Consider the following 26,720-nt stretch of genomic DNA (forward strand, 5'->3'; position numbering starts at 1 on the left):
TACGGTCGGTATTCGGTCCCTTGCGTCCATTGGTCATGTGGCTCCTGCTGCCATTGATGTCCGGTCTGTTGTGTCCATTGGTTGTGTGGCTGCTGCTACCATTGATGTTCAGTCTGTTGTGTCCATTGGTTGTCCGGCTGCTACTGCCATTGTTGTTCGGTATGTTGCGTCCATTGGTTCTCTGGCTCATGTTTCCATTGGTTGTCGGTCATTTGTGTCGGTTCCTCTTCTTTCGCTTTTGTCCCACTCCCTGACGCCCCAGTACGTTTTTTACTTTTACTTTGGTTATTTGGAACGATTTCCTTACACGTCCTTGCATTATGAGTTGTGCTATGACATCTACTACACCTTCTTATTTCTGGTTCCTCGCCTTGAGAGGGCATACGATTGGTGTTTTTTGTTCTACCGACTTGATGTATTTCCACCACAGGAGGGTTAACAACCATAAGGTCATCCGGAACCTCCCGATCACTAAGTTCTGAAAGAGGGTATACGGCCTGCTCATACGTTCTTCGATATGTTTCAATTTTATAAGCATCTATAGCCATATGCCCATAGTGATCAATTTTCAAGTGCGTTAAAACCATTATCACATGACCACATGGCAAACTAGTTAGTTGCCAACATCTGCAAGAACAAGTCTTTTCCCTCAAATTCACTATGCCACCACTTTTGAAGTCATGCACTTGATATGTTGTATTGTCCACACCGGATACCGACCATCCTTGAATCCCCTCTTTGTTTTTTTTAACCATATCTTCTGCCTAATTCGTAAGTATTGTTGTACTTTTTTCTGTTAAAAAAAAAACATGTATTATTATATATGACATTTATCATATAATTTAAAAATAAACATAATCATACTTGCAGCTATCCGCCGTTTGTAAAGCCATTTCGGCATAAGTGCGCGAAAGAACTCAAGAAGTGGTAATATAGGCAACTTCCTTGCTTTATTTGATACATCATTCATGGACTCCGCACTATTTGAGGTTATATAATCATACCTCGTGGTAGGGCAATACGCTATGGTCCATTTCTCACGTGGAATTTGACTGAGATATGTCGCTACATCATCTCTTATATTACAAAGTCTCCCCCAATAGAATTCAAACTCAGTGGTTTTGTAAGCTCTTACTAGCTTCCAAAACAAAATTGTTGTTTTTTTTTTTTTGTTTTCCAAAGGTGTTGACTATATTTCCTATTAGATGAAAAGCACACAATCTATGTTGAGCATTTGGAAAAACATTTTGAATACTTACAACAATTGCAGGTGCCCTATCTGTGACCATTGTCAGACCTTCCACATCACCAATGCAATCATGTAGTTTTTCAAGAAACCATGTCCAAGAATCCGTAGTCTCTATTGGGAAAATTCCATACCCAATAGGCAAGATCTGATTGTTGCCATCCATGGTCACTGCATGCAAAATGGTGCCTCTGTACTTTCCCTTCAAATGAGCACCATCCATAATAATAACTTTTCTACAACACTCTCTGAAAGCACGTATATGCAACAACAATATAAAAATCATTAATATATCAACAATATAATTTGTTTATAAGCATTTAAGAAAATAACAAATATATTTAAAAATATATTACCGCGCATCCAATAGCGAAAAAGCAATACTCAAACGATTATCCAAATCAGTTTTTATGTACACCACAATACCAAGATTATGTTTCTTCATATTGTGAAAATAAATTGGAAGTTTGGAGAAACTTTATTTGGGGGTCCCCATCATCAATCACAAAGCAAATTCTCTAGCATGCCATGCTTGTGAATAACTTGTATTTATTTGTAGCAAAGCATTCATGTCTCTAATTATATCTTTTGGCTTCCAAACTCTCAAACTTCCTTGACCCATAATGTCATGTATTATGGTTCCCACAACTTCGCTATTTGCTTGCCTATGATTTGGATGTATAAGCAATGAAGAACATGTCTGCTCGTCATTAAATGTCTTAATTTCAAACATTTATATTCCTTTAATGAGAAATGCATATAAACGCCAATGACAGTTTTCTTGCATACAAACAACTTGGTACCGAGATTTTGAAGATTTTTCAACCTTTATCTGAAACTTTTCTCTAACAGCTTTCAATTTAACAGCAAACGCTAGCTCTTTTTTGGTGTTATAGGTTTGATTGACAATTAATTTATCATTCAGACCTAAACTGTGAAATGGTACAGGTTCAAGAATAGGTTATGGACAATCATGAATAGAAGGAATACAATACCATGGATTAAAAGCAATTTTTTGTTTTGTGTACTCATCATCCGACCACCCTTCATTTGATTTTTCCTCACATATTTGATCATCAACTTCAGGAACTTCTCCAAACTCGAACAAATTATGGCGTTGTAATTCAGTCATGCCCACTTTTACTTCTTTATCGTTATTTGATAAAAAGTATCATTATCAGATACAAACTTATCAGTAACCGAAACTCTTTTTTCATAACCCACTGACACTTCATTTCCTATTCTCCTTGAACAGTTTCCATCATATTGGCTTTCTCTACGAGCTCTATTAGTTTTTGTTGGATTAAAGTGGTTGTTAACCACTACTTGTTCTTTAGCTTCTTCACCTACCACCGTTAAATACAAGTGCACCGTCTTCTTAGATCTAGACATTACATGTCTCAATTGAAATACATCAGTTTCATCTCCAAGCTCTATGACATACCCTAACTCCAAGTGCTTAAAAGACAAACATATATAACTATTTAGCACACATGTCTTACTTCTAACCATTTGTAATAACATTTCATGGTCAATGTTAGGAGGAAGATTTAAACCATAGTTTTTCACATTATTTCTAACGTAATGAAAAAACAACTTCTACTGGTAATTGAAACTCACAAACTCACAAAAACCCACTAAAATACGTCTATAACTTCTATAACTGATCCGTAGAGGTGTACACAGATCCGCAAAGGTGTACACTGCAGAGGTGTACACTGATCCGCTGATAACAGTTCCGTGGATTCCCAAACAGTTCTGTGGACTGATATTAAACATAAGTTCATTATTTTTAACATTTTTTTGTCAACTTTTTTACACAAAACATAAGGTATTAGTGTATTAAAAAAACTAATATTAATAAACGAAAACAAAAAATAGAAAAAACGAAAAAATGAAAAAATAAAAATTAAAAAACTCAAGATCCGCAGAGGTGTTTCGGTTCCTCAGAGGCAAACGTATTACATAAAACATTTCATTATTTTTAACATTTTTTTGTAAATTTTTTTACATAATAATCACATAAGGTATTAGTATATTTAATATATATATATATATATATATATATATATATATCAATATATATATATATATATATATATATATATATATATATATATATATATATATATATATATATATATATATTAATAGACGAAAATGAACGCAAAAAAAACTTAAAAAAATCAAAAAACAAAGATTCTGCAGAGCTGTAGAGGATCCGCAGAGCCTTCAATGAAGTTTATTTCAAAGTATGTTTATTATGAATGTTGTATGTTTATGTTTTGTAAAGTATGTTTTGTAACCTACTTAAAGTATGTTTATTATTCAGAATACCAGTGTGTGTAATTTTATAAAAAAACATAGAATATTTGTATAATTTTTATTAAACACACAACTTTTATAAACGGGTAATTAAATAAGAAAAAAGGAAAAACGAAAACAATTTTTTTTACATAATTATCACATAATACCTTATGTGATTAAAAAAATATTAATAAACAAAAAAAACGAAAAAACGAAAAAAAATATGAAAAAAACAAAGATTCGCAGAGGTGTTCACATTCCGCAGAAGTGTTTATGGTTCCGCAGAACCCCCTTTGCGGAATGTGTGATCATTTTCTAAAATTTTCATTTTTGTGATCATTTTCTTCAAACTCATCCTACATTTCTTAAAAAAAAAGACTAAATACACCTGATAAAATACAGTTTGTTTCCTTAAAAGATACGAGAAAAACTTTAAGGACGAAAATGACAAAGTCTAAATAATAGTAGGGCTTTTCCAATTTATAAAGTACATAACTTTAATACGCTGAACATATTAAAAAATAATATAAAATTATTGAAATCCATGTGCATGCAAAATATCTCCATAGGAAAATAAGATAAGAGCATCATATTTAAGTTGTTTGCCAAATATCTCCACCAGGAAAAGAAGATAAGAGCATCATAGTTTAAGTTGTTTTACCTTTTTGTGACCTTCTTATAATTCGTCAATCATGATTGGCCCCATAAAATATTTAAAACATGTTTTATACTTATTTCCTAATCACTCAAAATGTGAAAAGCAAAAAATTTCCTCCTCTCCTCAACATTTAAAATGTAAAAAGCAAGTCCTTTTCACTTTTAGATTCATCAAATACACTATGCTCTTTTATTTAGAAATATTTTTTAACTGTTTTATAGAATATAAAACATATAACATCTTTTAAAGTTAAAAGTTATTTTTTCATGAGTAATCATTATTTACATGAATTAATGAGTAACCTTTTCATTTGAATGTTGTATTTTAATTGATTTTATTAAAAAAATAATCAGTTTTTATTATTAAACAATGAAACTAAAATTACTGTTATTACAAAAAAACAAAAAAGGAGGTACAACCCAAATTTTATATTTATTGGCTAATCTATTCTAATAAATGATTTTTTTTTCCTATTGTCAAACTCTCATTAAATTTGTCAAATGTCATTTTGTGGTTATTTTGAATTAATTTTTTTTTCTACATGTCATTTTATAAGTTTTTCTATTTTATTAAGTTCTACATAATATTTTAATATAGTAATTGCAATAAATATAATAATAAATGGATATCAATTTCATTAATCAACTTACCTTTATATTTAACTTTTTTTTATATAAATTAACTTATGTAATACATGGGTTACACAACTAATTTAATAATTAACAGACTATTACTTACTTCTCATTAAAAAAATAAGGGAGAATTTCATATATACCCTTATTAAACGTTTAAATATCGTATTTACCCGACTTAAAATCTAAATATCATATTTACCCTTCCTAATGTTTTAAAATATTGTATTTGCCCAAATCTATTTTTTAAAAAGATTTTATTATTTAATAATCATTTTTTATAATTAAAATTTTTTAAAATTGAATAATTAATAAAATAGACAATATTACCCTTATCTAGACCCTAATACCCTTGCCTTACCTGTTCAAAATCGTAAATCGTAGGAATCCTTTGAGATGAGGTTTCTGGTCGTCTTCATAGGATCGTCGGTTAAAAACATGACTTTTATCTTGTTTCCTATTGTTTTTGCCTGCGTTTTATCTCGGTCAATAACCATCTCAATCAATTAATTGATTCTTCTAAACCACCTCTAGTTTATCTGTTAAAGGTCATCCCTCTTAATCGAAAAAGGTTAATCCATGGTAACCACTACCACCATTCCGTCTTTTTCCCTTTCTTCTTCCTTCGGAAACTAAAATTGACATATAAAGATCCAATTTTATTGATGTTACACAAGTGATTTGTGAACTCGAGCTCACAATTCAAAAGCTTGAAAGTAATGAGAAACCCATATAGCAAGGTCTTGGATCTCTTCTTTGTCACTGATCACTTGTAAGCCCTTTTGAAATCTTGTATATAAGCTGTTAATTTGAGTTAGCAGGACCTGGATATGAGAGCCAAAAAGGGTTTACTTCTATTTCAGAAGAAATTGTTGATGAATTGTTTAGTTGTCAGCTTGCCACCAAGGAAGATGATCGTTCATAAGCTCTTAACAGACATATTGGATGTTAAAAGTTGTTATTACAGTTGATAATTTAACGAACCCATCTCATACTTTTGCTTCAAATGCAATGCCTTGATCAGAAAGCTCTCACAATTTAAAGATCTCCAAATACTGCAATATCAAGGTGTATATACTCAAATTGACTTCATAATACTATTTTATTTTGTTTGATGTTTGAAATGAATAGGTTATCTTGTTTTTATTCAGATTGCATATGGAAGAATCTCTAATAGTGTGAAAGGGTACCGAAGCTTGGACTTGTTTATACAGAAAGATGATGGAACAAAATAATGGATACTGAAAACCAAGTTGCTTTATGTTCACGTCTTAAAGAAGAGATACTACATCCATTAAGAGTCATCATCACAGACTGGGGCCCAGATGATATATAACTTTTGCTTGCTAATCCTGCCGATTACCTGGTGCATGATGCGTGTGATTTTAAGAAGGAAGATGCGGCAACAGGGGAATAGGAGGATGTGCTGAGATCGTAAGTAGTAGGATGCTGTGAAAGTAAATTAACGTGTGTGATCTGAGATGTATTGGAATTTAGAAGCAAAAGGGCATTATTGTCCATTTCATATGTATTTTCAATTATAATGACTTAAGACTATGAAAAAAAATTATAAATCAATAAAAATTAACAAAAAAAATAAAATAGAATTGGGTATATATGATATTTAAAAATATTAAGAAGGACAAATCTGATATTTAGATGTAGGACGGGCAAATATGATATTTCGACGTTTAATAAGGGCATATACGAAATTCTGCCAAAAAATAAGGGGGCCACAACTCCGATCCTTAATAAGCTCTATACATGTTGATCATAATTCATACATATAGTTTTATAATATTATTTGGCTATTAATTATCAAAATAATACAAAATACTTCTTAAAAACTGATAACTTCAAGTGGACCAAAATACTTGACATCAATAAGGAGTTTTCCTAAAGTTATTAAATTATATTTTACCATCTTTTCAACAATATAATATAAATCCATTTTTTTAACAACAAATTCTCTACAACTGAAACTAATGAGATTCTAATTATGGTGGTCATGCAAAACCTTTTAAATAAAATTTATATACATAATATATTTTTTATAACGAGTAATTGAGTATCACTAAATAATAAATAGTAATAATTGTTTATGAACTCCTTTTTTTTTATATATAAAACATTTTGAACAGGGTTGATGTTTATCTATTTAACATCACGTAATGGTTTTGGATGAATTCAACATGAGCCGTCTAAATAGTACAATTTATATCTTTATATAAATATATAAATACATAATTTTGAAACACTTTCTTTGTTAGTGAAAATTAAATTATCGTCATCTCCTGTGTATTTTCGATGAATAATGTCAACAGAAATGCTCTTATTTTCTAATACTGCTTTATGTGATTTAATAAATGTTTTTGAATAATAACAAGAAACTATTTTTTTTTTATAAAAATTGAGAATACTTATAAATGGAAGTTTAATTCACATATCTTGTAATAATTTGAAAGGAACAAACAAATAAAAATGGAATGGAACCAGTTACGGCATGTTGAAGATACGAAGGATAATCTATTGATCCATGTTCAAATCTTGACATTACTCAGCCCTTATGATGATAAAAGTTCGTTTGCAGTGATTCCATGACATGAACACAACCTCATGTTTACAAGTAGGATTCATCAGAGCCCGAAACCCTAACTTAAGAAAAACGGAAGCTTTATGTTAATAACCTTATTAATTTTTATAATTTTTTTGAAATGACAAATCTAATATACTCATAAGCTAACAACACCGAATTTCACCAATATTCACAACGAAACTTGAAGATTCGACCTCAATAAAGAAAGACACCACCTCATGCAGTTAGGTTAGAGACCATTTGATAATTTTTTTATACAACTTAAAATGAAAAATATTACCATTTTATTCTTAATAAGGTAAGATAAAATAATTTATTGAAAACTTAAAAATAAATGCAATAATAACTACACAATTATCTTGTTGATTTTTTTAAAAAAAATATAATAGTCATTTTGATATTAAATATTGGTTAATTGACCCGTTTAGGAAACTTTTGGAAGAGAAAATGTTGATCAAGACCGGAACAAAAAAGATGGAAGAAGATGAAAAGGCGGAGTGATTGAGGGGCCACATCTTAACATTTTGACCACCAACAGCCTCCAAAAACACACACTAAAACACACACACACACACACACAAAGACACAACACATGATGATGCAGGCTTTTCTTCACTCCAGTTACGCCACAACCAAAAGGCGTTGATCTCTCTCTCTCTCTCTCTCTCTCTCTCTCTCTCTCTCTCTCTCATACACATTCGTCTTCAAAGCAAAGAAGCGATTCCGATTCAACAACAACGCACACAGATACTTGCCTTCGATTGATCATCCTCCTGATGGTAAGTGATCTCTACGAATCTGTGTTGCATCATGTGATTATCTATTTCTTTCACTACATACAGACACAAAAACACGTTGTGTATTCCGAAGTTGTTGAATCTCTCTATTTGGTCACAAGATGCAGTTTTTTTGGTTGATTTGTGTTAGGGTTTTTGTTGAATATTGCCAATTCGAGAGGTGTATGATGCTTTGAAGTGGTTTCAGTAAATGGCAGGGGAAATCCAAGAGCCCTTTCGGTTAAATTTTCAGGTAATTTCGTTTATTTTCATGTTTATTATCTCAACTAGATCTGATTTATCCGGATTTGGATTTTGATTCAGATACTTGCTTTCCAATTTTTGTATTACGTGTCTTTTATTATGTCGGTTTCGTGTTAATTACCTACCCTAAAACCATTAAATTTGTTCTATATATCTACTTTAACAAAATTTCTCACGGATCACATTCAATGATTGTTCACTGCACATTTTTTTGATTGAGTTTACTTCCACTATTTATCTGTCGTGTAATTTGTGATCTTCAAGGTGGAATTTGAAAATATTTAAGTTTCAGTTGATTTGTTCAAATGAATGGATTTTGATGTCTGGTTTCTTCAATTACACAGGCTGACCTCCTGCACTCTGGTTCGATCTCCTTTGGAAGATTTGAATCTGAATCATTATCTTGGGAAAGAAGATCAATTTTTTCTCACAATAGATACCTTGAAGAGGTTGAGAAATACTCAAAACCAGGTTCAGTTACAGAGAAGAAGGCATATTTCGAGGCTCAGTTTAGAAGAAAAGCTCTTTTGAAGCAAAGTTCTTCTGAATCCCAAGATGGAGGAGACTTCCCAACAAGTGGAAACAGCAACCTCCTTGAGTTAGAAGAATCTTGTAATGGCAATGAGAGTTCTTCCACTTCTGATCCTTCTGTAAACCATGAAAATGGAAAAGATGTTGTAGCTTTATATAATGAGAATGGCAATGGAGGCATGGATCTTGCATGCTTTGATGAGATCCCACATAATTCAAGATGTGATGAAGATACAATTAGTCAAGAATGTGAAAGTCAAAATTGTGAATTTCTTCCTGTTGTCAACATGATCGATTGTCATGTGAGTGTTCATGAACATGTGAAGCTTGATGGGACACATGGGAGTGAAACTGAGGATTTAGTGGAAATTACTGAAGAAATAGTTGTGGATGTGGCATCAGAAATGACCGATTTGCCCCTTGCTCATCAAACACTTGAGAAAGATGATGATAACACTAGTACCAGAGTGACTGAACCTATCAGAACATTTTCTCCCAAGGTAAATCTTTCTAAACATTGTTTTTTGAATATTCTTTTCATATATTTTTTCATGCATAAAAAAGTTCGATTTATACTGGTTTTAGGTAAAGCATGCATCAGAAAAGAAACTTACAAGGGCAACACTAAAGACTCAACCAAACATTGATCGGTTTCAAAAACACATGTCTAATGAAGCATCCAAAGGTTCAATAAAACCTCAAACAAGTGGAAGCAAAGGTTTGATAAAGAAACCAGAAAAGAAGTCACCAAGACCTTCTAGTCCCTTACCTTGTTCAGGGGTAAAATCGTAAATAATCTTCTTACTTTTCATTTTACAACAATATAACCATTTTTATTTATCGGATTTCAACATTGTGAAGGTTACAAGATCAGAAAAAGAAGTCAAACCTCAGTCTTCACTATTAAAGAAGTCTCTTCCTACTGTTACCAGGTTAGTAAAAGTGTAAAACTATTAAAAGTTTTTATCATTTTTTATAAATGTGGACTCTAAACTCCATTTTACTTAATTTGTCAGGCCAAAACAGAGTATCAGTTCAAGTAAAACACATGTCAATGTCACTCAGAGTTGTGCAGGTTTCAGTTTAAAAACTGATCAACGAGCAGAAAACAGGAAAGAGGTAAGAAATGTTCATAGATTCTTCTTGAAGGTTTAGTTTTGCCAAATTTGAATTGTTGAAGGGTTAGTATCGTGCAATCGTCAAACCTGAGTCTTTGTATAAATGTAATACAGTTCTATATGAAAATTGCGGAGAAAATGCATGCTAAAGAAGCTGAGATTAACCAAGTTGAAGCAAAAACACTGGTATGTTATATAAAGTATGACATCATCAAATAAATTTTTATCCTAATAATATTTTATTTGTTTTTAGGAAAAACAAGCAGTTGAAATAAAGCAATTTCGAAAAAGTCTCAACTTCAAAGCTAAACCAATGCCTTCTTTCTACAATGGTTCAGATCAAAACAAGGTATTTTTAAATATATATATATTTTTCGTGTGTTGTATTGTTACATCATTGATTATTATTATTTATTAATAAATTAATAATTGGGAAATGCCAGGTCACACCAAATCAAACGCGACCCCGTTCAAATTCAGTGGCGAAGAATGGAGTCAAATCCTCTGTTCCATCGGACATAAGACCGATTTCTTCAAATTTAGCGACCAATAGGATTCGTGTTTCGGAAAGTGTCGCGAAAAGTCGTGTAGAGAAGAAAAACGATGTAAGTGTAAAGAAACAAAACAAGCCGGAATTGAGGGGTGTTAAATCAGGTCATGTAGTGGTGGGGGTTATATCTTGAAACAGTTTATGAATGTTGATGTTGTAGTAAAAGGTAGAGAAGAGAGAAGAATAAAGATATGTGGATATTGTAACAAATTGTGACTACAAAACCTTTCTTTATAGATTTAGTAATTTATAGTCTTGAAAATAATGGTATTTAACTGTTTCGCATATTTTTTTTTTTACGTTTGATGCTAAGAATAAGAAGAGAAATCATGTGTTAAAGGATTTGTAAAAGCTTACGAGATTGTACTTCAACCGAAGAAAATTGGTATATTCAAGAATGTGATACATGTATCTTTTTCTTGAGTTAAGTAGTAGAAATTTGATAAACATTTTATAAAGCAGTTGGAGAACATAATTATAGAATAGAGGTCTCAGTTTTAAAACTAAAGATGTATTCTTTTTTATTGTTATGTTATATGATCTCCTTTTTGCATGATTGTTGAAAGTCAACTTTTTAATTCAATCCTTGTTCGGACCAAAGTGGAAAAATAGGGGGCCCGAAAGGAAGGGTGTACGCCAACATATATTAACTTCTATATAATATATTTTGAAATTGTGACCATGATATCTCTATCGCTAGAATTTTTTTCAATTCTTTTACTTACTTTAATTCAATTTAAAATTTTATATGTATTTTAAAGTTGGCTTCCATAATAACAAATCAACTCGTCGCTAGAAATTTTTTCAATTCTTTTACTTTAATTCAATGTAAAATTTTATATGTATTTTAAAGTTGGCTTGCATAATAACAAATGAAAAAGGTCGCCAAAGAATAGTTAGAAGAAACAATAGCCTATGGCGATGTTTATTGCTTTCACACAAAAAAAATTGAAGAACAAAAGAATGAAACATATGGAAATGTTTTTTTTTTTTTTTTCCAACTCAGGTCATACTTAGAAGTCGTTTGATAGTTGCTAACTGGGTTGGAAGTTATGATCGAATTAACTTCTAACTGAAACTTGTTTGATTTTGCATCTGAATGTGCAAAATGACTATATTACACTCAAACAACATTTTCTTTATAATATAATTCATTTATGATTTACCATTTAATTTATAACATTACATTTTAATAAACACATTCAATACTATTAAATAATATTTAAAAATTAACTATATTACCCATAAATGCACATCAAAACTTCCATTCATTCATTCACCACAAAAAGAACCGGTCTAATCGAAGACAAATATTTTATAAAAGAAAACCATCATAAAACTACTCTCGATATCCTTCTCGTTTGCTATTAGATTGTCTCATCTTTCGGATCCTCAACTTCAACCAAGTCATCATAGGATACAGGCACACAAATTCTTTCATGAGCATGTCGTTTCTTCACATATCTCTCTTCAATGCCCAATTCTCCAAAATATTCCACCACCATTCCTATACCACCCTCCATTTGAAGTAATCTGACTACCACATGCCTGAATCACATCCATCTGTCACCATTCCATCATCATTAAGTAATCCAATCCAAAATACAATACCAAAACATACACTCAACAATCAAAGCTAACAAACATAACAATCTTTTCTAAAGAAATACAAACAAAAATCATGAAGAAGATAAAACCCACGAGCTCTTGACCTCCAAAAAACTTGTCTTTGGGGCTTTAATCTAGAAACCAGGAGGTGTTTGCATATTGATTCTCACCCTGTAGTTACAATTCAACAATTAGTGTCTATATGAATCTGATGTAAACAAGAAGTTGGTTGAATTTGTAAAAATCATACTCTTAGAGAAATCGAATAGTTGATAACATTGTCTATACGAAAACTAAATTACAACAAATAATAGTTGATAAAGCTAATTAAGCATAATGAATCACCGAATAAAGAGTTTTCTCATCCAACATCCTTGCAGAACTCTTTATTGATGTTCTTTGAAATCTAGAGATTGATGAACAAATAACACCATAAATCAGTTTGAGATGAAATTAAAGAACATAGAGTTGTATACAAAAATGTTAGAGGGATTTTCACGAAGTGACATTCAATTTTCAACCCTCTCACACATTGTGCATAATAGAAACCACGATTCACACAATTCCAACCCAATTATAGATTTCCATTAAGAATGTAACACCGATTTTACAGGATGGATCAACTGAGGACTTAAAGGGATCAAAGGTTGGATTTTTTAGGAAATATCTACTGTCACGATGTGGTGAATGGAGCATCATGACGTAGTAGTTGCTGCAGCCCAAACCCATGACCTTTTAGGGTTTCTTCCATATTTAAGCACCTAATCACAAGGATTAGGGCGTCCTCTCCATCCTACAACTCTTCCTCATGAAACCCTAGGCTCCATGGATGTTTAAGAGCTTGTTTGCTTGATTGAAGACCTTGTTCTTGGATTTTGGTGGAGCTTGAGGAAGGAGAAAGATCATTTTGGTGCAAAGGAGTAAGGGACCAACTTCGAATCATCAACTCCTTCATGTTTATGAGTTGTTGGAGGTATAAAGCTCTTATCTTGACCATTGTTCTTCTTGATTCAAGTTTAAGTTCTTTTTTGTATGATTTTGGTCCCTTCCTTGGATGCTCTTGGAGTTTGAAGAACACCAAAGCTTGTGATGACTTCTTAGGGTCTTTAGGCTTTTGATGAATAAGAAAAAGAGCCATATTTGGAGTACCTTGCGTGCATGCTTAAGTTATAACCTCATTGAGGACTTATTGGACATATAATTGTAGATCTTTCCTTGTGGCAGAGTCCTAATGGATAAAGTTGGAAACTTTATCCATTAAGTCATTGAAATAGACCAGATTTAAAGTTATGAGTTTAGATCTATAAGGAGTAAGCACTTAATGAAGAATATGGCATTCTGCAAGGATCCACAACATGGAAAAGGGATTGGCACGACATGGTGAGGTCCCATACATCGACTGTTTTGCCTGCCATGCCCACGACATGGCTAAGAGGTCTCTACATCACGGTGAGCGTTGACCTAGTTGACTATTGACTTTGTTGACCAATTTGACTTTGGGTTAAACTTGAAGGACTTTGGTTATTGATTAATGATCTATCTTTTTTTTTGGTGTTAATTGGTTCGTAGGGGTGATCAGTGCAAGAAGTGAGGGCGTTGTTGTGTTTTCGTGGGTCTTCAATTCATGTGAGGTTCCTCACTATACTATATGTTATAGTATATATCCTTATATGTTAGGATCTAAGAGTAATGGTATGCTGGTTAGAGTACTAGGGATCGGTGATCGTCTAGTTGTGTGCCCTAGGGGTTGTATACAGTCATATAGTGTGACAACCCGTTATTTTCGAGTCTGTAAAAGTCAAACAAAAGTCAAAAGTTGTTAAATAAAGTCAAACTTGTTAATTTATTTATTTATTAGAAACTTATTCAAGGTTATAATATAACTAAACCCTTTTTAACTGATAAGTGTTGCAAAATAATGATCCAAATGCGAGGACCGATAACCCTCGCATACATGAAAACCCTCGGACCGAAAACGAGATCATGGCCGCAATCATGCGAGACTTCTTCTTCGGACTGCAAACCGTTCTCGGCCAAAAACCCTTTTCTCGTATAGAGTTCCTAAACGAGAACCCCTAAATCCTATCCACTTCACGTGATTCAAGGCATTTTCCCATGTCCCAACGAAGGTGTCCCATCATGATTTCGGTCTTATATATGGGTGGACCGAAATCATCCCTCCATTATTACACTTCACAGCCGAAAATACCCTTTTTCCCTCTCAAGAACACAACCGAGAAACTCACAATTTCTCTTAACTATCATCTGAAAACACCTTCCAATCTTCAAATCTTGGACTGAAAACACCCATATCTTCTTGTGTTCACCAAGAACACCAAGAACTCTTCGAATCATCAAGCAACCGAAAACCCCCAGGTAACCGAAAACTCCTATTTTCGGTTAATTCTAACACTTTTTATAAGTGTTTCTTACATAATCCTTGTGTTATTTATCATTTAGATTGTTAACTTATTAACTTTAGTTCTATATCGAGTATAATTATTGTTTAGGATACGACTTCTCGCACAGGTTCTAAACTAGAGGATCATTACTACTACACCATATCTTCACTCGAACACTCACATAAAGTGAGTTCATACCCCTATGTTTTTCTATTTTTAAATGCTTTTGGGGGGAGAATACAAGCAAAACACAAAGTAGTTGTGTTCGCACTTACCATATGATTACTAATCATTCTAAGATATTAATGCTTTTATAAACTTATCAAACTATTTTTTAAACTGTTTTTCAACCTCTTAAATTGCCGTATTTATCAATATATATATATATATATATATATATATATATATATATATATATATATATATATATATATATATATATATGATTTAACAGACTTAGTTCCGGTGTTTCAGCCTTAAATCCTATTACTTGTTTGGTTGTGGGCTTAGGATAGGAATGCTTGCCAACTGTCTTTTAGATTATAATTATACATGCAACACACACACACACACAAACACACACACACACACACACATATATATATATATATATATATATATATATATATATAAGTATAAAACTTTTTTCAATAACAATTGTTACCCCTTTTGTACATGCTGAGCAAAAGGAGTATTTCCTTAATCATTTTCAGTACGAACATAACAACTTATAAACTATAATAGGTATACTTTAGGTATCAATTAACACTATTTACAAGCTCATGATACATTACATGAATCAATACATAAGTACAAATTACTTTTCATTACAAGTACATTATTCATTTACAAGAACAAGAAAACATTTACACACTATACGTAAACGAGTTAATACTAGAATATGAGACACTACTTCATGGTACCTCCTAAGGTACATGCTAAGTCCTATTTTATAACCAGAATCTCCTAGAGAGAGTGTGTGAATTTGTGTATAGATCTATACGGGACTGACAATCTCGCACCTCGACTGTTAGCTACAGTTGGACCGACAGGTCTAGGGGTGACAAATGTCATAACATTCCGATGCCTGAAGAACGTCGTGTAGGCCACTAGTCATTTCAATATGGTTATAACCTCATTCACATTAAGCATTAACTAAACATTTTGGTTTACAAAACAAACATTACTTCAGTAGTTTTATTCTAAGTAATATGACTACCTATCATCATTTTCCAACACTAATACACTGTAGGGTTCATATAAGTGCAGTACACTATTTTCTACCAAAGAAAACATACATTTATGGAAAACATACACTTACACTATTTCAGAGTACAATAACATACAAACATTTTGGTCTTAAGGCCTAAGACTACTTTTCATTTAAATAGAGAAAATATTGGATTTTCTGGAGAGACACACTAACACTTTCATGAAACAAAGACATATTTCTAATACTAAATGCTTATTAACTCACAAACTTAAATTTTGATACTCTATTTTCAAAATAACTTGTATTCTCAGGGAACAAGTAGACATGTACACTCACCTAGGTTTTTGAGAAGACAGAGCCTATTCAAGACTCTTCTTTTATTTTGCTATACATTTTTGGTGTCATACAATCAATCTAAGAACACACATGTATTAACTATATTTTAAATACAATGGATGTTGTTGCTTGTTTTACTATTATGCAATTGTTATGATATTGTACATGACATCCTCCGCCCCTGAACGTTTCCGTCGTTCTGGTTTGGGAGTGTGACATATAGGATAGCATGAGAGCTCTTGATCTAGGTTTTCTTGTTTGTTCCTTGTTTAGTTGTGGCTCTAGAGCAGGATCACATGTTCAACTTTCTATCTCACCTCTAATTACATATAGCTATGCATTCATTAGTGGTCTTTTAGTAGTGACGTAGAGTACTGTATGAGGCTCGGTATGTTGTAGTGATCTGTTAGACAGGTAGACTAGTGTAGAAAGGTTCTTGTGTTTATGTTCTTGTTTTATTGCTTGTTTGGTTTATATGTCGATATGTCGGGTGGTGGGTTGAGGCGGTACTGCTTTGTGCGGTAGGCCGAGATACCCGAACGAGCCAACGGTGTGGTTTAGGCCAGGTGTGGACTAACTGTATGATGTAGGGATGGGATGGGACCAGTTATGGACTGGAGGCCCAGGTGAGCGATCCAAGTGTACTATAGGCCTCACGAGGTGGTCCAGTTAGACTGAAGGCTCGTGTGTGTGTGCATGCATTGTATGTGTATTATAGTGTGTGGTATTTTGCGGGAACCCACTAAGCTTTAGCTTACATTTGTGGATTAAATGTTTTTTCAGGTACCAATGGTGATCGTAGGAAGGATAAGGCATGACTGTACGTACTCATCAACAACATTAGAGATTTTGCATTTATTATATTACTCTGATTTTCAAACAATTGTATTTTCGAACAAATGAGTTTTCTTAACCTGGGTTTTATGAAACTTATGTTTTACCTTAATTAAGAATGAAAATTTTGTTTGTGAAAATAGGACATTACTAGTTGGTATCAGAGCCCTAGTTTGATGGATTTGGAGGAACACTTTGTAAATCCAAAATCAAACTAGGATCCAAGAATTTTCACAAAATGTTTTTGAAAAAGAAATTTTAATAAAACGGTGGTTTGGAGACATGGGCTCGGTCTCTTGTCATGTTATTGTTCTATTGTTAACTTGAGATCGTGAACGAAGATTTCTGAACCGACTTTGATTTTACAAGAAGATACGACGTGTATAGTCAGCCAGAGCTCGAACAGGAAAGTGATTCCCAAAATATCCATACTTGTTATATATGTTGAATTTAAGCTTGCTGATATGTGAACTGTTAGTAATACATGCTAATGGGTAGGCTAAGGATTCCTTCAGGAATTGTATGATAAGTATTTCCTGACTTTTGTGATGCCTTATAGCCTATGAATTTTCTTGTTATGTGATAGTTGATTAATTGCTAAGTGTATGTTGTATAGTTGTATACGGTTAGAATTATATAGCCTTAGAATAAGTGACTTATCCTTATTTCATGTTTCTTGTTTGATTGTGGGCTTAGGGTAGAGTCATTTATTCGACAGTCTATCTGATCATGTATTGTATACAACTTGCATGCACGAATGCAACCAACAGTGCATAACCGTGATTGAGGAAAATCCTAGGAGGTGCTCCTAGGAAGTTAGTTGTGACTCTTAGGAGCGTGAGGGTGTTAGTACCCCTAGAAGTGGTCTAGTGCAGTGACTAAGGACCTTGAGATGAATTCTAAGTCTACTACATATATGTGTTAAGGGTAGTATGGGCCCATACTACTGAAAGCACAAGATCCGTATGGGAATTAGAAGGAATCTCGAGGCTACTAAGGAACTAATAAGTGAAGGAATAATGTGTTTAAGAACTATGTATTGATGTTTGACACTTTCGTTGTGTGTTTTCAGTATGGTAGTTATTAGAGGTTTAGGATCAAGCATTGGAAAACAGAGAGGACGAGTCCGAGTGATGAGGAGATTCGTGGAATCATTGTTGTCGAGGTGGCCATGACGATCCAAGAGGTGATTAAGGAGATTTTTGGGTCTACAAGACTGCATTGATTGAGGATATTGACAGGCGCTATGCCGCCATCTCGCAGGTTGCTGCTGCCGCAGTCACTATAGTTGTCACCGCTGCAGGACTTCAGAGAGGTGGGACGATATTGTATTGAGATTTCAATAGTACGAAACCTCCGGAGTTTAGAGGAGACAAGAACGCGATTATCACTTTGAGATGGATATCTGATATGGAGGGATGTTTCTACACGTGTTCGTGTTCCAAGGACCAGAAAGTGAAGTTTGTGATGGACCTTCTTCGATGTGGAGCAAAGGATTGTTGGGAGTTTATGACCCAAAAATTTTCACATGCAAAGAGAGATGAAATAAATTAAGATTAGTTTTTGAAGATATTCTGATTGAATTATATCCCACTTATGGAAAGAGAGTCATTGGCACAAGAGTATCTGTCACTTAAGCTGACGAAAAATCGGTGACGAAGATCATAAGGATGTTTCACGATAGGGCCTTATTTTTTGCTGCATATGTTGCTTCAGAGAAAGTACAGATGTCGCGATACTTGAGAATACTCAATACTGATATCCGTGAGTTCGTTTCGACTCAGCAGTACCAGAATTTATCTGAGCTGCAATCAAATACCAGGAGGAGATAGATTGGGATAGAGACCCAAAGAATGGAGGAAATGAAAGTTTTAGTGCAGGTACAACCGATGGATAAGAGGTTCAAGTCCGTCGACTCAAGATCAATATTAGAAGAGATGAGGAGTTCTGAGTGTGGCAAGGGTGGGAAGCTTCATGATGGAGTGTGTCGATCTTTTTGATGGGTTTTGAGCATAACAACAATCCTATGGTGCACATTCAAACCCTAAAGCTTTGGATCTAGTTTTTCTAATTGCACATGCAATAATCATCCAAAGCTTATAAACCCTAATCTAGCATGCTTATTTTGAAATTGACATAATAAACAAGGTAGAATGATACCTTTCTTTGTAGCTTGAAGATCTTCAACCTTTGAGAGCTTTAGTATCACAAGTGTAATACCTCTAATCGATCGCAAACACCAAGAACAAGTTGGAAGAATATGAGAGATAGGCTAAAGATACTAATTTTCGGTTGGAACTCTTCTTAAGGTTTCTAGTGGCCGAAAATATGATGCCCTAAGGGTTCCTTATATAGCTGAGGTATTAGGGTTTCAGTTAAATACCTAATTTGGTTGCTTAGGCCTTAAGCAACCGATAGGTTCCTTCCAGAACACCCTATGGACGAATTCACAAGAATTTCGTCCATCTCTCAACTAAGGGATCCACAGTCCATTTTGCAATTATCTTTTAATTACAATATCAATCCCCTCTATTTAATTAATCTCTTTTGCCCACAAAATTAACTCTTAATTAATTCTTGACCAATATCAATTAAATAATATGATTTTTCTTTTAATATATTATTCACATAATATATTAACAAATCATAATTAACCTCTTTCTCCACAATTCATCCAATCAAGTTGCTTTGGTGAAGGCAACCCAAAAAGACCATGCTACTATCGGGTCAAGTACATACCAATTATAGTTATGGGCATCGACACCTAATCCAACACTTTTACATGTCACAAATGTGACAAAGAGGGGCATTACGGTAGGGATTACAGGCAGAGTGCACGAGTTTGTTTTCATTATGACCAGGAGGGCCACATTAGATCCCATTGTCTCATTCTTATTTACGGTAAAGTGCAGAACCCTAAACCTTTAGCTTGATAGATGCCAGATGGACGCCAGGAGAGAACGGAGGTGCCTAGGACTGAAAAGAGAGCATGCCAGCATGTTGTAGAGGATCCAGGTGTGGCAACCAAGTAAACTGTGGGTATGTTTTCAATTATCTATTTTTTCATTCATGTGTTAAATTTTGATTCTGAAAGATTTCCATTTAGTTGATTGTTATATGAGTTTTTATTCAAGAAGGTACTAGGTGCTAGGTAGACTGTTGTGTTGCGGTTATATAGACTCATAACTTTAAAATTGATATCTCTATCTGTTGTTGTTTGATGAAGGTTTTGGGGTTGAGTTTAATGGTTTGAAGGAATATCTTACTCCACTTCTAGTTGTTTCTTAGGGGTAGGAATAGGTGGTACTCCAATTAGTTTGCTTTGGAGTTTCAATTTTATATTGGTTACGCTCAAATAATTTTTATATTCGAAGTAGGGGAGAATGGAGATTTGATAGTGAGACGACTTCGTACCACGGTGTAGTTTTCAATTAGATTGCTCAAGTTCAAAACTTTCGCACAATTACTTAATCTTCTAAATTCCGCATCGGGGTCATTTCCAGTTGATGAAATTCCTTATGGATTTTCTTAGTTACAGTTGTGTTACTATTTTGTATGGAATCATCGTGCTTAAGGGTCCTAGGGTGCTAGGAGCTCAGGTTGAGGGTTACGATGAGGATCTCCTTGTATGTTCTTGTTTGATTGGGATATGGGGGTCCGAATCACAAACCAAATGCCTAATTGGGATAATGAAGTTTCGCAGGTTTAGTGTGTGCCTATGTTAGGATGAGTGGCTTCGGTTGTAACAGCCCGAAATTTAGGTAAGCTTTATGACCCTTCTATTTTGAGAGTTGGCAAGATGAGTCCCTTAAAGTTGTATGTTGGATTTGTGAGTACGCTGGGCGTAATGAAGCGTACACCGCACGTACTCACACACTTATTTTGGACACGGACTCGCCTGGGTACGTTGGGCATACCTAGGGTTACGCTGGGCGTAATGTGTCCAGATGTAAACCCTAAATATTGGCTTGTGCACTATAAAAGGAACGTTAAGTCCGTTACCCCAACCACCATACCTCAGTGAGTGAACCCTAAGAGAGCAGAAAACCCGTTTTGAGCTTTTGTGTGTGTTCTTAAGCTTGAAGGAGCCTTTTTAAGGTGAAGAAGGAGAAGAGGAAGCCATTGTTAGAGCTAGAAGTTGGAGAGCAAGAGTAGATCCAAGCTCTTTAGAGGTTGGAGCTCCTTTTTGAGGTAAAAAGCTCAAAGCTTTCCTTGCATTTCATGAGTTTTTCCTTATGGACCCTTTTTTAGGGTTTTTGGTTCAAAGGTGGAGAATTTGTGTGCAAAGAGTCTCCATGAGCTTAGATCTGGCCTTTCCCAGTGTAATATGTGTTGAGGATTCATAAAAATCCAATCTTGGTCGTGGATATTGAGTCATGCATGAGTTAGAGTCTTAATGTGGAAAGAGGAAAGGTGTTTTGAGTGATAGATGATCTTGTCAGCCATGCAAGGCTTAAAGGCTTCGACTTTATGGAGTAAGGACCCTTAGGGAAGTCAGATCTGGAATAAGAGTTCTTGTCTTAACCGTTTAAGACCAAAATACCCAATATGGCTGAACTGGGATTTACGATGGGCGTAATCCCAGTACGCGCAGCGTAGGGGGTGGCACACCCCGATTCTGTGAAGGCACCGGGTACGCCCAGCGTGCATGTTTGGTACGCGCAGCGTAACCCGGAGGGTTGGCTTTTGTTCACTTTTAGGGTTTGGTCAACTTTAGGGTATTTGAGCCATGAGAGGGGTAAAATGGTCTTTTATCCTTCTGAGAATGATAGGAAAGGAAAGAGTCTAGCCTTGGGGAAATGTATTGATGAGAAGTGTTTGCTATGATTAGGCGGAGGCTAGATCCTATCTCACAGAGTCCGAGATTTCCGAGTTACCCGAGGTGGGTCTTCTCACTATACTGTACCCGGAAAGGTACCTATGTGTGACCAGAAGGTCTTGTATGCTATGAGATGCATGTATTGTATGCTATGCGTTGCATGTCCGGTATATGTTATGTATTTGATATGTATGCTATGTATGATATAGGCCGGAAGGCATTATGACATGGACCGGAAGGTCAGGGAGTCATGGACCGGAAGGTCGGTATGAGTAGGACCGGAAGGTCTACTGGGACTGGGACGGAAGTCCCCTGAGACACATGGACCGGAAGGTCGTGTAGAGTATGGCCTGGAAAAGTGTATGTGTGTAAGTGGTATTTGGGGAACTCACTAAGCATTTATGCTTACATTTGTTGTGTTATGTGTTTCAGGTACTAGCGAGGACCGTGGTAAGGCGCCTGCGTGACCCATACACACAGACAGGAGATTTGATTTGTGATCTTGGGATATGTTTTGAATTGATAACTATTGTGGAATACTTTTGAGAATGTTTTATATATGAAAACTTTGGTTGTTGAAAAATGAAAATTTTGTTTTAAAAATTTCATCGTTACAAGTTGGTATCAGAGCCAGGTTTGAGGGACTCGGATGCACCTTCGGGCGTATCTGAACTAAAACTGAGGATTTGAGAAAATTTTCAAACAATAAAACTAATTTTTCTAAAAGAGCAAGAGGTTTTGAGACAACCAGAGCGGAGCAGTGTGTACGGTCAGCCAGCGCCCAAACGGTGAATCCCCAAAATGCCCTTACGTTATGTGATATGATATGTTATGTTATGCATGCTAGAGTTGGCTTGGTATTCATATTAGGACTAGAGTGGCCTGATTTTGTGATGCCTTAGCCTAAGAAGGATTGTGCTGCTATGAGATGCTTGAGAGCGAGTAGGTAGCAGTGAGGGGCTGATAAGAGGTCTAGCGAAGGGTAGCCTATACCAATGAGATATAGAGTACTTGTGATATGGGATCCAAGGAAGAGGACTTAGGGTGAACACTGATGTGGTGTAGACGGTAGTATAAGGGCCCGTACTACCGAAGACACCGGAGCAGTGCGTACTCTAAGTAAGAATCCTTTGGGTACTAAGGAACAAGTAGGGTCGAGTTATCGAGTGCAAGCATGCTCGAGCGAGTCTTTGATATTATTATGTTATATTTCAGAGACATCATGGTTGGGACACGCCACCGACCTGAGGCGAGAGGTGTGAGTGACGAGGAGCTTCGTCAGATGATCCACGATGAGGTGGCGGTGATAATCAGGGCCGAGATTCCGGGGATGTTTGGGTCTATCAAGACCACACTGATTGAGACTTTCGACGAGCGGTACGTCGCGGTGACTGAGGCTGCTGCTGCTACAGCTACCGCAACTGTGGTTGCTGCCAGGCCTCAGGGAGGTGACTCGTTATTCTTTCGGGAGTTCAGCAACACGAAGCCACCTGAGTTTGATAGGACGTAAGATCCAATCGCTGCGATGAGATTGGCTGCTGATATTGAGGGATGCTTCTATACGTGTTCATGTCCGAAGCATCTGAGGGTTTGGTTCACATTGAACCAGCTCCCCTTGGGAGCGAAGGACTGGTGGAAGTTCGTGACGGCAAGCTTTACGGTTGCATAGATTTCAGAGGTGACCTGGGAGAGGTTCACCACCATGTTAAGAGATGAGTATGTTCCCCCGGTGGAGAGGGAACGGTTGGTTCAGGAGTTCTTGACCCTCAAGCAGGGTACTGATTTGGTCACTATGATTATGAGGAAGTTTCATGAGAGGGCGATGTTCTGCCCTGAGCAGGTGTCTTCTGATCAGGCACATATGAGCCGGTATTTGGGTGTTCTGAGGAGAGACATTCGGGAGTTTGTGTCGAACTCGACGTACCAGATATTTGCTGAGTTGCAGGAAAATGCCCGGAAGAAGGAGATTGAGTTGGAGACTCAGGCCAGGGAGGAGGCCGAGTCTCAGAGGATAGATCGGCGGCCGGCTCAATCTCAGCTGGCAGCTAAGCGGACCAAGTCCGCTGATTCGAGGACTGGAGGCCAGAAGGGCCACACTTGCGGGAAGTGCAGCAAGGGACATGAGGGGGTCTGTCGATCGGGTGCTTGCTACAAATGTGGCAAGGAGGGGCATATCGCCAAGGATTGCCCCAAGGGATTTATGGTTTGCTTTCATTGCAACCAGACTGGCCATCGGAAGGCCGAGTGTCCGCAGTTGCATTAGGGGTCAGGACAGGGATCTGCGCCTGCTGCTAGGGTTACCGAGGTTCGGCCAGTGAAGGCCAAGGCACCGAAGGCTCGTGGGAGAGCTTTCCAGTTGACAACGGAGGAGGTCCGCGTAGCGCTCGATGTTGTGGCTGGTATGTATTCTTTATTTATTTATTTTTGAGTTGAGATATTGTGCTTATATGATGATATGTGTAGGTACTTTTCTTGTGAATTCTATACCTGCTTTGGTGTTATTTGACTCGGGTGCGAGTCGGTCATTTGTTTCCTTGGCATTTAGTCAGCTCATTAGTATCCGAAGAGAGGTGTTGAGTCGACCTCTACGAGTTTCTATAGATGACGAGCGAGCGATGTATGCTACGGATGTGTTTCGAGGATGTATCCTTGAGATCTTCGGTGTGGAGTTCCCTATAGATCTGGTCCCGATTGCAATGGGGGATGTATGTGTTATAGTGGGCATGGATCGGTTGAGCCGATTTGGAGCTGTTATAGACTGCAATTGTCAAATGGTGATGATACGAGACCCTAGTAAGGGAGTACTTACGGTGTACGGTGAGGGAACACGATGTGGGTCAGCATTTTGTTCGGCTGCTAGGGTGAGACAGAGTTTGTAGCAGGGCTGCAGCGGGTTCATAGCCTATGTGATGGACACGCGGGTGGCCGCTGGGAGGCCAAGTTCGATTGATGAGGTTTCGATAGTGTGCGAGTTCCCGGATGTTTTTCCCGAGGAATTGCCGGGTGTGCCTCCCGAGAGGCAAGTGGAGTTCCGTATCGATTTGGTTCCAGGAGTAGCACCTATCGCCAAGGCGCCTTATCGCCTCGCGCCGCCAGAGATGCTGGAGTTATCCTCGCAGCTTCAGGAGTTGCTGGGGAAGGGGTTTATTCGACCGAGTAGCTCGCCTTGGGGAGCGCCGATCCTTTTTTCAAGAAAAAGGATGGTTCACACCGGATGTGCATTGATTACCGGGAGTTGAATAAGTTGACGGTCAAGAACCATTATCCGTTACCGAGGATCGATGATCTGTTTGATCAGTTGCAGGGGGCGTCTTGGTTCTCCAAGATAGACTTGAGGTCGGGTTATCATTAGATGAGGGTTCGGGACGAAGATATCCAGACGACGGCGTTCAGAACTCGTTATGGGCATTACGAGTTCGTGGTGATGCCTTTTGGGCTCAACAATGCACCAGCAACGTTCATGGATCTCATGAACTGGGTGTGCAGGCCGATGCTGGATCGGTCGGTGATCGTGTTCATTGATGATATTTTGGTGTATTTGAGATTAAGAGAACAACATGAGGAGCATTTGAGGGAGATCCTTGGAGTTCTGAGATCGGAGAGGCTTTATGCCAAATTCTCCAAGTGTGAGTTTTGGTTACGAGAGGTCCAGTTCTTAGGGCATCTCGTCAACTAGAATGGGATTTTGGTCGATCCGGCCAAGATTGAGGCGGTCATGAGGTGGGAGGTGCTGGGATCGCCCACCGAGATCAGGAGCTTTCTAGGATTGGCCGGCTATTATCAGAGATTTATCAGAGATTTATCCAAGATCGCCATGCCACTCACCTGGTTAACCCGTAAGGGTGTTGCTTTTTCATGGGGCCCAGAGCAGCAGGCCTCTTTCGAGACACTTCGCTAGAGACTGTGCGAAGCCCCGGTGCTCGCTCTGCCAGAAGGGATGAAGGAGTTTGTGGTGTACTGTGATGCATCGATATCAGGGTTGGGTGTGGTGCTTATGCAGAGGGGGCATGTGATAGCATATGCATCAAGGCAGTTGAAGCCTCATGAGGCGAGGTATCCCACCCACGATCTGGAGTTGGGGGCGGTGGTGTTTGCTCTCAAGATCTGGCGTCACTATCTGTATGGGGTTCGGTGTACCATATACACGGACCATAAGAGCTTGAAGTACTTGATGGATCAGCCCAACCTGAATATGTGCCAGACGAGATGGTTGGATGTGGTAAATGATTACGACTGCGAGATCCTATACCACCCAGGCAAGGCTAATGTTGTAGTCGATGCCCTGAGTTGTAGGGCGGAGAGCGCCCCATTGCGAGATGTTTGCATGAGATTGATAGTGATGACTCCGGTGTGGGAGACCATTCGGGGGGACCAGGTGGAGGCCGTGAGACCGGAAAACCGCAAAAGGGAGCAAGTGATCGGGCAGGTATCGGAGTTTGTTACCGATAGTCGAGGACTTATGACCTTTCAGGGTCGGGTTTGGGTACCATTTGTGGGCGAAACGCGTACCATATTGATGGAGGAGGCGCATAGATCGAAGTTATCGATTCACCCCGGGGCCACTAAGATGTATTTGGACCCGAAGAAGGAGTATTGGTGGCCGTTTATGAAGAGGGATGTTGCATGATTCGTAGAGAGGTGCTTGACTTGTCGCAAGGTTAAGGCCGAGCACCAGCGTCCACATGGTAAGTTGCAGCCGTTAGAGATTCCCGAGTGGAAATGGGAACAGATTACCATGGATTTTATCACCAAATTGTCGAGGACTGCTAGGGATGTTGACGCAATTTGGGTGATTGTGGACATGTTGACGAAGAGCGCTCACTTCCTTGC

At 36.8% G+C, this 26,720-nt stretch overlaps 1 protein-coding gene and 1 pseudogene across 1 annotated transcript; both read left to right on the plus strand.

Annotated features, from left to right (window-relative positions):
* Window positions 1-5,340: 5,340 nt before the first annotated feature.
* LOC111912606 (ACT domain-containing protein ACR9-like) lies at window positions 5,341-6,260 on the plus strand (annotated as a pseudogene).
* Window positions 6,261-7,943: 1,683 nt separating this feature from the next.
* On the plus strand, window positions 7,944-10,943 carry LOC111912578 (protein WVD2-like 7). Its single transcript, XM_023908314.3, has 9 exons — window positions 7,944-8,218; window positions 8,367-8,468; window positions 8,824-9,510; window positions 9,596-9,790; window positions 9,872-9,942; window positions 10,027-10,129; window positions 10,243-10,314; window positions 10,382-10,477; window positions 10,572-10,943. Exons 2-9 carry the CDS (start codon window positions 8,427-8,429, stop codon window positions 10,809-10,811), a joined length of 1,506 nt encoding a protein of 501 aa, XP_023764082.1. The 5' UTR covers window positions 7,944-8,218; window positions 8,367-8,426; the 3' UTR covers window positions 10,812-10,943.
* Window positions 10,944-26,720: the final 15,777 nt, after the last annotated feature.

Source organism: Lactuca sativa, chromosome 3 (genome assembly GCF_002870075.4).
Source record: "Lactuca sativa cultivar Salinas chromosome 3, Lsat_Salinas_v11, whole genome shotgun sequence".
NCBI lineage: Eukaryota > Viridiplantae > Streptophyta > Magnoliopsida > Asterales > Asteraceae > Lactuca > Lactuca sativa.